At 45.5% G+C, this 13182-nt stretch overlaps 2 protein-coding genes across 2 annotated transcripts in view; one reads left to right on the plus strand and one right to left on the minus strand.

Moving 5' to 3' along the window:
* LOC135921711 (uncharacterized) overlaps positions 1 to 9622 on the minus strand; it is an 89919-nt gene extending 80297 nt beyond the window's left edge. The window contains exon 1 of the mRNA XM_070527632.1: positions 9566 to 9622. Within this exon, the coding sequence (XP_070383733.1) occupies positions 9566 to 9609 (44 nt within the window). The 5' untranslated portion in view covers positions 9610 to 9622. The remainder of the gene's footprint in view (positions 1 to 9565) is intronic.
* B9d2 (B9 domain-containing protein 2) overlaps positions 1 to 13182 on the plus strand; it is a 969675-nt gene that overhangs the window by 101327 nt on the left and 855166 nt on the right. The window lies entirely within an intron of this gene.

Here is a 13182-nt window from a genome sequence, read left to right on the forward strand (position 1 = left end):
TAGCTTGGAACGACGCGCTTTTATTTTCCAGTTAGCCTAGCATTTGCATTAGCAGAGTAAAGAATACTTGAGCTATGAGCGGACTGGACTATGAGCGGACTGGCTCACCTCCCGGTGAAAGGCAGCACCACTGCGGTTTTGCGTCTCTCGTTTGCACTTGTTAGGCTTACTGACTTAAGTGCGCTTAAGTGTGCGTGCTCGTAATGCTCATGTCAGCAGCGGGAGGCAGAACGCTGGCTTGGCTCCACCACCGAGTGACTAAGTGGAACGTTGACAGTGCATCTACTAGGCATCGTAGTTCTCAGCAAAAAAAAAATGCACGCTGGAGACAAAGTAACCCCATGGGTAAGCAGGGGACGCTCTTGAAGAAAACTGTTTGATGTAAACTCTCATCGCTGCCAAACTCTCGTGTCAGCTATCTCCGCGGCGGCCAGGGGGTCAGAATTAGTGAACAGTTTTCAACTACGTCCTCTCTCACGAATGGTCTGGTTCGAGCTGCCTGTAGTGTAGAGTGTAAAAAGACTTCGCAGCATGACTGATAAGGGTGCTAACAGTGGGACAAATGACTACTCTTACAGGCGCAAGAGGTTTTTTTTTTTACTGTGTATCGTCCTGCAGCTACAACGCGCGAGCATTGCAACACCCTCAGGGTGTGTGCTGACTTCGGCCAACCGGGTCATTGCTGCGTCTTTGAATTCTGAAATATCTCGACTCCAAGGCTTCATACATGTCTGGCAACAATGGATAGAAATGGTGACTAACAAAATGAAGGAATGGATGGATCACCTACCCATTTGTATGGCTGTATTAGGAAATGTTTGCAGCATCTGGAGTAGCCAGCTTTGCCACAACTTCTGGAATTGTTCACTGTATTTCAAAGAGAACATCATGAAGTCAATCATGAATGCGCAATCCTGCTTTGTTGGTTTGTTAGTTCACCTTCCGCAGAACTAATTTTTCATTCGGATTTGCTGGTATCTCTTTCTTTTTCTTTAATTCTGCTATTGATTAAGTCTGTGACTGCCTAGCGAAGCTCAGTGGTGCTTCCAGTGCTTCGTCTCCAAGGGCAGCCGCTGCGAAATGTGTCTTTCTTGCGCGCGACATCTATTTTATCGTCTGCATTGTTTGTTTGATTAAGCCAGCATGTATTTAAAATGCATGCTCTCTCTGAGTGAAAATAAGTAGCAAGCATCATTTATGACGCCAACTTCTCTTAAACACGCGTATAATAAAGAAAACGCAGCGGTGATCACAAAGCAGTGGCAAACACGGTATGATCGTTGATCCAGTATTCAACCATCGTGCGTTACAGTATTGTCTTCCGGGGATGCAGATACCGGCGATGAGGTAACGAAAAAAGAAGAAAAAGTCTCAGACACACGCATGACCGGACTTTCTAACCAGCATCTCTAGTTTACGTCTTGCGAAAGGCGGTGGTCCTCATTGGATTTTCATTAGCGATCAGCAGCTTTTCCGCACTCAGCGCTTGCGCAGGAACCCTCCATTGTGTGAGCATTTTCGGCACCACGCCTATAGGCGTGTGAGAATGCGAGAACACAAAGGCAGGCTGGTTACATACGGCTGCGAGACCACAACGCATGCGTCCGCCCGCAGGTCGCAGGCGCGCAATGTAGGCCACGTGCAGACCAGTCACCAGTAGGAAGACTCATCCGTCACTTTCACTGCAGCGCGTGTTGTTATGCACCGAACATTTTGCGCCACAATTCTCCGCCCCAGTCCGTTCGACCCACGTCTTACTGCGTTGTTATCGCACGCTGTTCTCTTCCGAATTGCAATCCGGTCACTACGAAGTGCTAGAAAGAAGTGTATCCCAAAAGTGGCAATTGATCTTTTGGTCTCACCTCGTTACAGTGGCCCCTAAAGCTGTGCTGTTTGTCGGCCCAAATTCGGCAACTTAGAGCCCACGTTGGGGCTTTGAGCAGATTCGCGGCTGCTAAACTTTGCGATTTCGGATTTGTGCCGCACGGCTCACTACGGCCACAAGCGCTCCTTGGCGTTTTCATCATAAATATTACTTTTTTTTTCATTAGTACCCCTTCCGGAAATTGAATTAAAAGGAGCTTGCTGCTGGGCTAGAAGGAACATGGACTTTTGTACGCTGTTTAGTGTCCAAAGGCCAAATTAGCCTTCTACGTGGTAGTACAGCTACTGGTGTTCTTCATGCATGACTTCTCATTAATCTTTTCTCGCCATAAAATGCGCGGGCTTGCCTGGGCAATAGCTACTGCCGTGCTTAGAGCCCACAATCCACGTTCTCTTGCGCTGCTGTAGTTTCGGGCGCTCATTTTTCCTGCTTCTTTTGCTAACAGTGGAGTTTGTTGTCGCATTGTTCACGGGACTTAATCGCACGCGTTATTGATGCCTCTTTTCTCGTCCGAGCCGATGCGTGTAACTAAATCGAATGCTCCTTTGGAATAAAGCCAGCACTACTAGCAAGCAAGATCGATTTTCGTTTGTTAGCACTGTTTTCGCAACTCTTCTAGGCAATTAATGTGTGCCCTTACATTTTGCGGCCTTTTGAAATTGTGAAGTTCGCGTAAAGGAAGTGAAAATGAAAGGTTTTGCCATACCTCTTTGTAATTAATTTGATCAGCGTTGTGTGTGTGTGCGAGTGTGTGCGAGTGTGTGCGCGCGCGCGTGTGTGTGCGTGCGTGTGCGTGCGTGTGCGTGCGTGTGTGTGCGTGTGTGTGCGTGTGTGTGTGTGCGTGTGTGTGCGTGCGTGTGTGTGCGTGTGTGTGTGTGTGTGTGTGTGCGTGTGCGCGCGTGTGTGTGTGTGTGTGTCCACTGATTGATTTTACCGTCTGGAAGCAACGCTTGGTCTGTGAGAGACATCGTTTTGCGGAATGCTGCGGAATAAGTCATACCCCACTGTGTTACTTAAAGTGAACCTAGATCCAAGAACACAAGCGTCTTTTTTAATGTTACTGGTGACTTCTCAGCTCACCTGTGGAAAGTATCTGCTTGGTCTCGATAGGGTAAAATGATCCGCATTCTCTTACACTTGACCCATGTTAGCAGGGACGCTCTGAATATCTGTCTGGAGCGGTTGGATCGCTATGCCGCGTGACAGACAACACAGCCTCTTTGTTTATTGCATCGACATCGTTTCTCCTGCTAAATATTATCGACCAAACGCGACACGCAACTACGGCGTGCAGAACGCATTTCAACGGACATTCGTCATAAAGCGCATTGCACGAGATTAATACCATAACGCTTATCTTCGTCTACAAAAATGGCATGCAGGTCACATTTAATGTGTGCTACATCCCGCTGAACATATAAAGGGGGAAAATGTACTAAGCCCTTCTTGACTGAAGGCTGCCAAAAGAAAAAAAAAGCATCTAAGTAAGTACGGGCATGTCAATGAGCACTGACCGAATACGACGCTGCTCCGAACTCAGAAGCTCCGGCTCTACTATCATCGTCAATAATCGGGCATCCATTTAAGAAAAAAAAAAAGAAACCGGAAGCCAGCGGGCCTTATTGGGCAGTCGGTCATTCGGACTTTAGACGATTCGCTATAAGTGTGAGGTTAGCACGCGAGTGCTTCAAATCTGCATGACCCATATTTCTGGCATTCATAACGTGATATATATAAACAGGATGGCGATCGTTGTGAAAAGAGCTGTCCGGGCCGGCCCAACCGACCTGACTATCAGAAGCAAGTCTTTTTCCTGTTTAACTAACCAGCCCTGAACCAAGGACGTTTCTGCTGCTGGGGCACTTTAGTGTTACACGATGTACAAGCATTGAAATGGCGCCGGAGAATCATCTGAAAAGCCTGTTGAGGCGATTTCAAAACATGCATCTGTCATATTTCTGGACGATAAGCTTCCGGACGGAAGCACGAATTGCGCGACGCGTTAAAGGTGCTCCCGCCTGCTCACTTTGGGATTTGTGGGGCGAAGAAGTGACCTACATGTTTTAACGCTCTTTTTCTGTTTGGGAATTAGTGCCAAACTTTATACTTAGTTGAGCAAGAGAGAGGCTCGGCAGTTAGTTATCCTAATACGAAACGGGTTAGAACTATGAAGATGCATATTTTATAGTCCCAACAGTACTTGGCTATTGAACGGTTGGATTCGGATTGCGGGGAAAACCACTCCCGGACTCTCGCAAATGAATTTATAAGCTAAAAGGCATATAACGTGCCAGAGCACATTTTTTATATGGGAGGTGCTATGCCCCCCGTAAGCACTTACGTACATGGCGACTGGGATCTTAATGTCACGAACCCAAAAGTAACAATGTTTCTAAGCGAATTTGAGACCTCAGAATTTGAATTTAGACGTGTGAAATCCATTGGAAAGCCAGTAGTATCTTTATTTATGTGAGTGTGCAGGTTCTCAGTAGTGGAAAGCCAAGCAGAGCAACTACTACTTACTGAGTGTATTTACTAATTTGACATAACATTATTGTTTTGGGGGCAAATGTATTCTACATAAACATAAATAAACCGGAAAAAGTTCGTCTTTTCTTTTTTCTTTGGGCATGGTGGTAGGCCTTTGTAGGGTTAAGCAGCCGTTCCTGAACTCTAGAATTTTGATTGAGGTTGTACGTGAAGACTAATCTCAGATACAGCGGATAGATTCATAGACTATGATAAAAAATACCATTTTTAAAGTGTACATTCTAGTTTCATAGGTAATCTTAGTTAATGATAAATTTCTCTAAATGATACCAGCATAAGGTATGCTGTAAAGGGATTCCTAATGTTTGCATTGATCAGACTAAAATTTACGAGATCAAGCAATTTGGAACACTGGCTGTAGCTGCCATTTTACTTCGTGTATATGTATAATCTGCATCTTCAGAAGTAGCTAGAACAACTCAGTTTTACTCGAGGTGACTCTGGTAGATCTTGTAACTTTTTTATTCGCAAGTATAAGAATAACACGGGCGCTTTAGCGCGACCCCTATTATCATTCGCTGGTAAACAGATTTAGGTACATAACAGTGATATCTCAGAAATAGTGCGGCTTTGTGGGATACTTTTTATAAACGCCTGGGCTTCAAGTGCCGGAATCAGATTCGACTAGTGAACATGAGGAAACCGCCACGTCGACACAAACTGGCACATCAACTGTAGTGTACATTTCAGGCGCAAACCACAGCATATATAAGTTCTCAGGAGCAATTTTGTCACTCTCGCATGCACGCACACATTCGCACGCGCATCCACACGAGAGCACACCCCACACACAGAGCTGACTACCAACTGTTTATTCAGCGACTGGAACTCATATTTATGCAGGGAGACATATGCGCAACGACCAACATCAAATCGAAGATATCAAAAGTAGGCCAGATACACATGTTTAAAGCATTGCATCAAGAAATGAAAATTGTGTCTGAAACCAAGATATGGATGGTTTGCTCGCGCACTGAGCCTTATCCTTTTCGATGAAAAACTGAATCGCTATCCCGGCCCTGTGAAAGTGGAGGTCCAGCAAAGCTGTTGCAAAACCACCAGTACAACTGCTGAAGAGGGTATGCAAAGCTTTGTTGATGGTTTGGATGCCTGTTGTAAGCTTGTTCTTTACTGAGACGTATGCTGTTCTGTGTGTTGTGTGGGTGATTTTAACGAATTTCTGCACTGTTCGTTTAACTTTCCTGAGCGCTCGTATAGCCTGCGCATTACGAGGAGAACGAGCTATTGCATTTTTGCTTCCTTAGGGGGAGTATGACCCATTCCTGATGATAATAATTTTTGTTCACAAACAGACACTGAAAATGCCGGCCACCTACAGGCTAACAAAGCTTCACTGTAAAAAAGCTTCTAATACTACGCGTGCCGTTTGTCTTGCACTTCTTACTAGAATCTGCGGGTCAGAAAATCGCGGCCCACACCCACGTCATGCAACTTGCGCAAGGAGATGCACATCCTTGTCTTGATTTTTCTTTATTTTTTGTGCATAGTCTCTGAACTAGTCGTACAAACATCTCTCGTTTGCCCGACTCACACGTTTCCACAGGACAGTGAAATAGAGTACACCACTCCCATGGGACATTTTGCTAAGGTCGTTTCATGTTTTCTTTCTTTTTTTCAGTGGCATCCACGTTTTCTGCCACTGCATATGCGCGGGACGAATTCGTCGAGTTTCTCTGGAACGGAAAACGCGCACCCACAGATACAAACAGCGGCACTCCATGCCTTGTCGAGACCTTATTTAGTTTGTAGGAGACCTTATGGATATAGGGCACAAAAGTTGTTGCTTGGTCTTTGAATGTTCCCAAGCAGCGCTATCCATTTTGTGTTTCAGGGTTTAGCTTCTGCAAAAGTGCATCGGCAGCCCATTTACAACGGGCAAGTGGAGGCGCCTGCAGCCAAGAATCAGCCTATCTCATTATTAAAGCTAATGTGCATCTGGCGCGGGCGCGACTTCATCAGTGCAGATTCCAGACATAGTGAAGCAACGCCTCTCTTGACAATATTATGATAGGCGGAATCAAACGGCAACCGTCCCTTATTTGCAGGAGAACGTTAAAACCTACAAAAGTGCTCGTCCTTCCTGATTAGCTTCAGGTCTATGAATTGTAGAGAATCCTCTTCCGGTATCCCCGCAGTGAAGTTCGCGCCTCGGCCATGATCTTTGAATACTTTCACGAAATGTAAATACACACAATTGTCTAAAATCACTCACTTCAGGAGAAATTATTATAGCCCCAGGGGTTGTCAGGACACCCTGTATAAGATAATCTGAAGTATTCTCGGGAGTTATAAGCCCCTTTGTTTGTCTAAAATGATTAAAAAAATCATCAACATATATCAAATTGCTTAAACCGTCCCCGTCCTTTAACAATGCTATCTTGAGCCCTGTCTACACTTGCTAAAATATAACGCAGTGAGCAGGCGCGGCATAGGAGCGCATACATATTGCCAGACTCTGCAGATGGGGCTTCTCGTCAAAGGTAATAAAAGTCAAATTAAGATAAAATTCTAAAAGCGACAAAAAATTTCTCAACGAGTACTCTGGCGTTATTCACAAATGAAGTGTCACCGCTATCCTGAATGCAAACTTAGCGAGGCCAGAAGCGTGTCGTGCGGAAGCTGAAAAAAAAAATAGGTTTTCTACATCCACCTAGAAGGCATGGGTGATCTTCTGGGTACTGCGAATAGATTCACCTACGTCACTTTATCTCTTGGCACGCAAGGGGTCATTGACTGCAAGGCTCTTGAGCTTACTTGTTAGGAACTTGCTTACATTACTTGCCGGGAACCAGCTGCACTAACAATAGTCCGGAAAGGTTTGGTGACCTTGCGTGTTCTCGCCGAGAAAAGAACCATTAGGTGTGTTACCTTCGCATTTTTCTATAGTACTGGAAAGTACAGGGAGTCTCCCTTCTTAGCCAACTTTGACTTCACGCGCAGCAGTCTCTTATTACGGCAAGGAATTTTTTCGTTTACAGCTGTACGAGCTTTCCCGTTAAAAGTTCCTTCAGGCAAAATGACGAATTAATCCTCCTTGTCAGTCTCCACGAATTTCTAACTGTAATTCTTAAAAAAAGAACGACACAACATTGTTCAGTCTCTAATCCCTGCGACTCTCCGGATCCTGCGCTCTTCATTTCGACACACATTCGACACCATCCAGTGAACACCTGCGACGTACCTGATTGGCCTTCGCAGACATGTCTCTGTTTAGGCCAACCAGCTCCTGGGTGGATTTTTTTTCTTTTTTTTGTGCTGAACCGCATATCTTTTTCGTAGCAGCTGCTACCTGTCCTCCGGGGTCCTTGCGCCCTCGAGAACAACGATGCGCAGTCGTCGCTCGACTTAGTTAGAACAGAAATTAACCTTTCAAGTACCCTTTATCTTCAATCAAACTTCATTAGACGTGGAATTCTTGACTTCAGCAAAGGTGTTTAAAGATAACATCAAGCAATCTTTGAAGGAATACACTACATAGTTGCTCTCGCTGTAGTATTGTACATGGTGTAGGACAAGTTTTTGTGTGTGTGATGTTTTCTAGGTATATACAGTTATTGTATCGATGCCTCGTCATAGTTGTTCGCCATGTACACAGCCAGTGTATTTTCTGTTATTTTACATCAAGCTGTGTATTTGATTTGGACGCGTATTTTGTTGTTATATATGCACGGGATGTGTGTACGGCTGTCTGTAACATGAAGCCAAGGCCCAGTAAGGCACTGGCTCTCTTGGCTTCCTCTTTCGTTTGAAAGAAATAAACATCAACATCAACGCTTCGCTACAAAACCCCAGCAGCTTAAAGGAAAAAATAAAGGCTGGGGGGAATGTAGGCTCGATGCGTTCTAAATACTTGCGTGGTCCTTTATGCCCTCTCTTGGTGCCAGTACATCGCCCACGTGTCAAGAAATTTGCGCACGGGTGCATGTTTTGCTTTTGTATGGGTTGTCACTTCTCGACCGGCATACTCCGTTCAACATATCCTGCGCCGCTTAAAGGTGCTGACACGCTTGTCTCAGGGATAAGGAGATCGCGAATTTGGAATAAAGCGCACGTGGCTCTTCTAAGCCGGCTTAACATGACCTACTAAAAGCTGCAGGGCTGTAAAACTACGCGAGATCTGCATCTTCCGGTTGCGCAACCAACCCGCGCAAAGCCTCTGCTCTGGCGCATCCAAAAAGGTCAAATCTTTTTAGCCGGTGTACGAGAACGGCAGGCTTAAGGGCGGCGCCCTTTTGGTACCGTGACCGCGAATACGCGAGGAGTAGTATCTGACCGAGCGACTGGCTTGGTATACTCTCTGACAAGTTCAGAGATGCTTCCGCCCACTGGACCGTCCGGAGTAATCAGAAACAAGAGACAATGTTTTATAATAAAACGCGCGGCGGCAGGAGGTGGGCGTTGGTTCTGTATTTTTGAAATGTGTCCTCTTTGTTTTGTTTTGGGCACCCGTGTCGGCTGGGGGACTCCGGAGGCTCCGGATTATGCAAATCACGGGGGCACACAAAGCGGAGGTGCTCCAGTGACCCCGTGATCCCGACACCACCATCAATCGTACGCGATAGGGATTACGCTCTCAGGTTCTGCGCGCGCCTGTCCCAACGCTGACAGTTTGGGAAGCATGTCATACTCGTAGTCCACGCCGCGTGCGCCTTCTGACGTAAGCGGAGACGCGCGGGCCACGGGTGTTGACTTAACCTGAAGGATCTGGTTTACCAGCCGAGAGGGGCACAGTGAAGGACTCCTGTACAAGAGTAGTTATGGCAATTCTAGTGCGTCTCCGATGACATTTTCCCGACGTTGATTCACGTCGTCCTGTTTATGTACAAGTGTATATTTCTGCTTTTTATTTTTTGCAAAGGAAGGCAGCTATCCAAGCTATTGTCACTATGTTCCCCTATAGTAACCAGTGTAATCACTTAGGCCAAACATATTTCTCTTTGTCTTCCTCAAACCCCTACATAGGCTTAATTTTTCTTAAAATCTAGGTTCCAAGAAAATTCTCCAGTGCAACGATCTTCGTACGATACACTATACATTTTCTCTTCGAACGAAAATTAACTTATATTAGTGAACTAAATTCTTTATCAGATCATCGCAGGCAATCCTCACCGGTGGCTGTAAGCCAGGTAGATGCCGTCTGGCGTCGGTTGCATCTGTACCTCAATTGCTGACAACTAGAAGTCCTGGTCAACCCACCGCAGTCGCTCAGTGGCTGTGGTAGTTTAGTGGTGAGTGCGCGGCCGTTGGTTCCATTCTTAGCTGCGGTACAACATTTAAGTTCCATTTCAATTTCATTTCAATTGAGCGGGATGCGGAAGTAGCCGCGTACTTTGATAGGTGCTCGATAACGAGCTTGGATTGGACGACATCACCCCGGAGGCCCTACTAAGGCATCGAACAAAGAGCCGGTTACCAATAACGGCGATATCTCTCTCTCGCTCTTTGTCTAGTAACACAGATCATTTGACATTAGATGTAATAAATTAGGCCTTGAAATATGACAGCTGCATTGACGGGGTGCCTTCATTGGGATGGGTATGAATAGGAGTAGCGTAACAATCTTTATTATCACAATTACAATTTTAACCAGAAGAGTTGTGATACCTGGGGCCTCCATTCCGCCTTATGCATTGCCAACTATGCTCATGCTTATCGGTTTAAAGTACCGTACAGTGCCAAAGTGACGCTCTCCGTCTTGTGGGACACTAGATTTACTTTGCTATCAGCTTTACCGCAGCGTTCATGTCCTTATACTGAGAACAAGGAAGAGCAACAAACCCAACCATGAGCTTCTTTACGACCATGTCGAAATTGCCTTCAGCATTTGCTATGATGCAATCGTATGTTTTCTGTGATAGAACGTTCAGTTTGCAGATTGATATGTGCACATGCTTCCGACGTACTTCAAAAAGAAATTACAGAAAGCCTGTTCGGAAGACACAAATTTCGCGCACGACAGACCGTAACACATATCGCAAAGCTAAAATTTCCGCACAATTTATTCACTAGTGCTCATTAAAACATGGTAAATGCCCGGTAACTTGTTCTGTTATATTCCGTAACACAAAGCTACTGCCCACTGCTGTCAATACTTTTTTTTCTTTATTACCACATAATTATCAAATATTTGTTGCGATTAGTATAGAGGTCATGAAGTGAGAGCATTTCCTGCTGTACGGCCGGGCAACAAACAGCGACTAAAGAATACAGAAAGCGATACGTGCTGGCAGCGCTCTCGGAACGGAAAGGAACAGTGGAATAATACCTGCGAGGTTCCTAATGAGAAGGATAATCCGCAAGTATGGGCCTTGTGCTGGGGAACTGGACACGGAAGAAATGAAGCGATTTCTCCTTTTGGTCCTTTCTAACGTTTTCGCATAGTTGTAGAGACACTTTTCTCCACGAAGAAAAACGAAAGGTACTTTGGAGCTCATTTGCCGAGTATTCTTAAAGGCCTTATTTTCATTGTAAAGCTCAGAACAGCAGGACCATTTGTTTGCTCTACTCTGAGGATGTTATCGCAGAGCTAACATGTAAAACAAGCGTCAGAGGAGCGTCACTTGGGAAATCAGCCGGGTTATTTTTTCTAAAGGATGAACACAGTCAATGTGTTTTTGTTTCAGATCTGTGTTCGTCGATAACTACTTGCGAGGCCTTTGCCCTGTAGTAAAATCTAAATAGGCCGATGCAGGTGACAATGAGGATGGCAATGATCCCGTGCGCAGGCCGAAAGAAAACTTTCAATTAAGGAAACTCGGTCCAGCCATTCACACAGCATTCCGTTTGCAAGAACAGTTTCTCATTTCTCTGGGATAATCCACAGCATCGGCTCACTGACTGCAACATTGTACCGCCACGTCAGAAGGTCGTAGCATCGAGTCCCTTCCATGACAGCTCTATTCCGATGGGAACGGGCAGTCCGAAGGCTCGTGACCACACGATCAATGACCGCACGCACGAACACTCAAACCAGGTCTAAAACCAAGCTAGAAATAGTCAATTACCACTGCATTGCAACGAATGCGGCTGCAAGCCGTCTTTTAAAGATGTGACCTATTTGTCAAAATACCTTGATGACCGCGCACATCTTATTTCCGAGGCCTTCCACATTCATAGTAGCGGCGAAGCATGTGTAATATATGTAACTTGGAGAGGTGGGCTAGTTGGTGGTCGCTATTGGAGTACATTATGTAACCGCGCAAACGACAACGGACGAAGAAGGAAACACACAGGACAGGCGCGGAACTTCAAGTTCCGTGCCTGTCTTGTGTGTTTTCTTTTTTGTCTGTTGTCGTTTGCGTGGTTACATAATGCACTCCAAGCATGTGTAAGCCCCCCCCCCCCCCTCTCGATTTCTCTCCTTCCGAAGGAGATAGCCTTCCGGTCTCATTGATTGCAATTTATGCGCTCTGCGCATGCCGAATTTCTGTTGCTTTTGTGCTTCGAGATAGCGGTACTGTATGTATACGCTCAATGAAAGACTAAAAACACTTGGTTGTTAGTCGGGGCTGTGTACTGAGTCCCTCTTTGCGTCCTGTTGTTTAGCACTATTTACTGCTCGCAGTCATGAACCAACCAACCCAAATACGTACTCATCTGAAGTATAAGTAATCCTCCACCTCGTGAGTGTCGATCTAATCGGAAAGAACGATAATATTTCAAAAGAAAAATTTTCTCTGGTGAAAGCCGAGTTGCTCGAAGAAGTATGACATCTAGGTTAGGCTGATTAGATAGGCAAGATAAATCTACTATAAAGGCTGGGATTATAGAACCACAGTTCCACTGCCGTGCTTTCAACTGTCCGGTTGTACTGATCGCACAGCAGCGGCAACAGCTGCCTTTAGTATACTTTCTTTAATCATAGGAGATTAATGACTCTTTCTTTATTTTGATTTCATAATAGTAGAAATTGGGGATACCATCGTGTTCAGCAGCTCGAGTGTAAAGTTATATATCTGTGACACTAACAGTGCCTGAATAAGAGTGCTCATCCTCGCTTGGCTGGACCAGCAGAGTAGTGCCTGTCAACTGATCTACAAATGTAGAAGGCGTCTCTACCTCGTTGCTAGGCAGTTGAGGTGTGGCATTAGATACTGAGGACTGCGTCGGTGTCTTTGTGGCCTGCATTATTTGTATCATCTGACTAGAAATGATTTGCACTAAGTAATCTGACAGGCTGGATATCATTTATTCAATATCTTTAGGCATTGCTATTTACCACACCAGAATCAATTGTTTCGGAGAAATTAGGAGCCATGCTTGGAGTGTTGCGTACTCTAACACCAGATTATCCGAAGGCCATGTCTTTCATAACTGTAATTGCATCTCTTCGGGAGCAGTGACGGCGGTCGATTATTTCACGAATTTGTATTTCTTCAGCCCGAGCTGAGCAGTTCGAAAAGCCTGCCGGGTGGGTTTCTCCTCAGAGGGAGCACTTTTGAGATAGTGCAGAGCCATTCACTTGAAGGATAAGCATCTCCACAGGTGCGGCAACACAAGCTCGACTTTTATCCACCTGCGCTGTGCCCGAATCTCCAACAATTCTGACATTGGATTGGACGGGAGGCGAGTGGTTTTACATGGAACACAAGAGGCCGCACCTTTGTTTCTGACTGACGTGTTATGCCCACAAACGTTGCAATTACTGATTCCGTCCGAATCCTCTTGTTGTTTACCAGCCGATTGCAACAACAAATGCCAATGACTCCTGCTGCAGAGAGCTTGTC

The sequence above is a fragment of the Dermacentor albipictus genome, chromosome 10 (assembly GCF_038994185.2).
Source record: "Dermacentor albipictus isolate Rhodes 1998 colony chromosome 10, USDA_Dalb.pri_finalv2, whole genome shotgun sequence".
NCBI classification, from domain to species: domain Eukaryota; kingdom Metazoa; phylum Arthropoda; class Arachnida; order Ixodida; family Ixodidae; genus Dermacentor; species Dermacentor albipictus.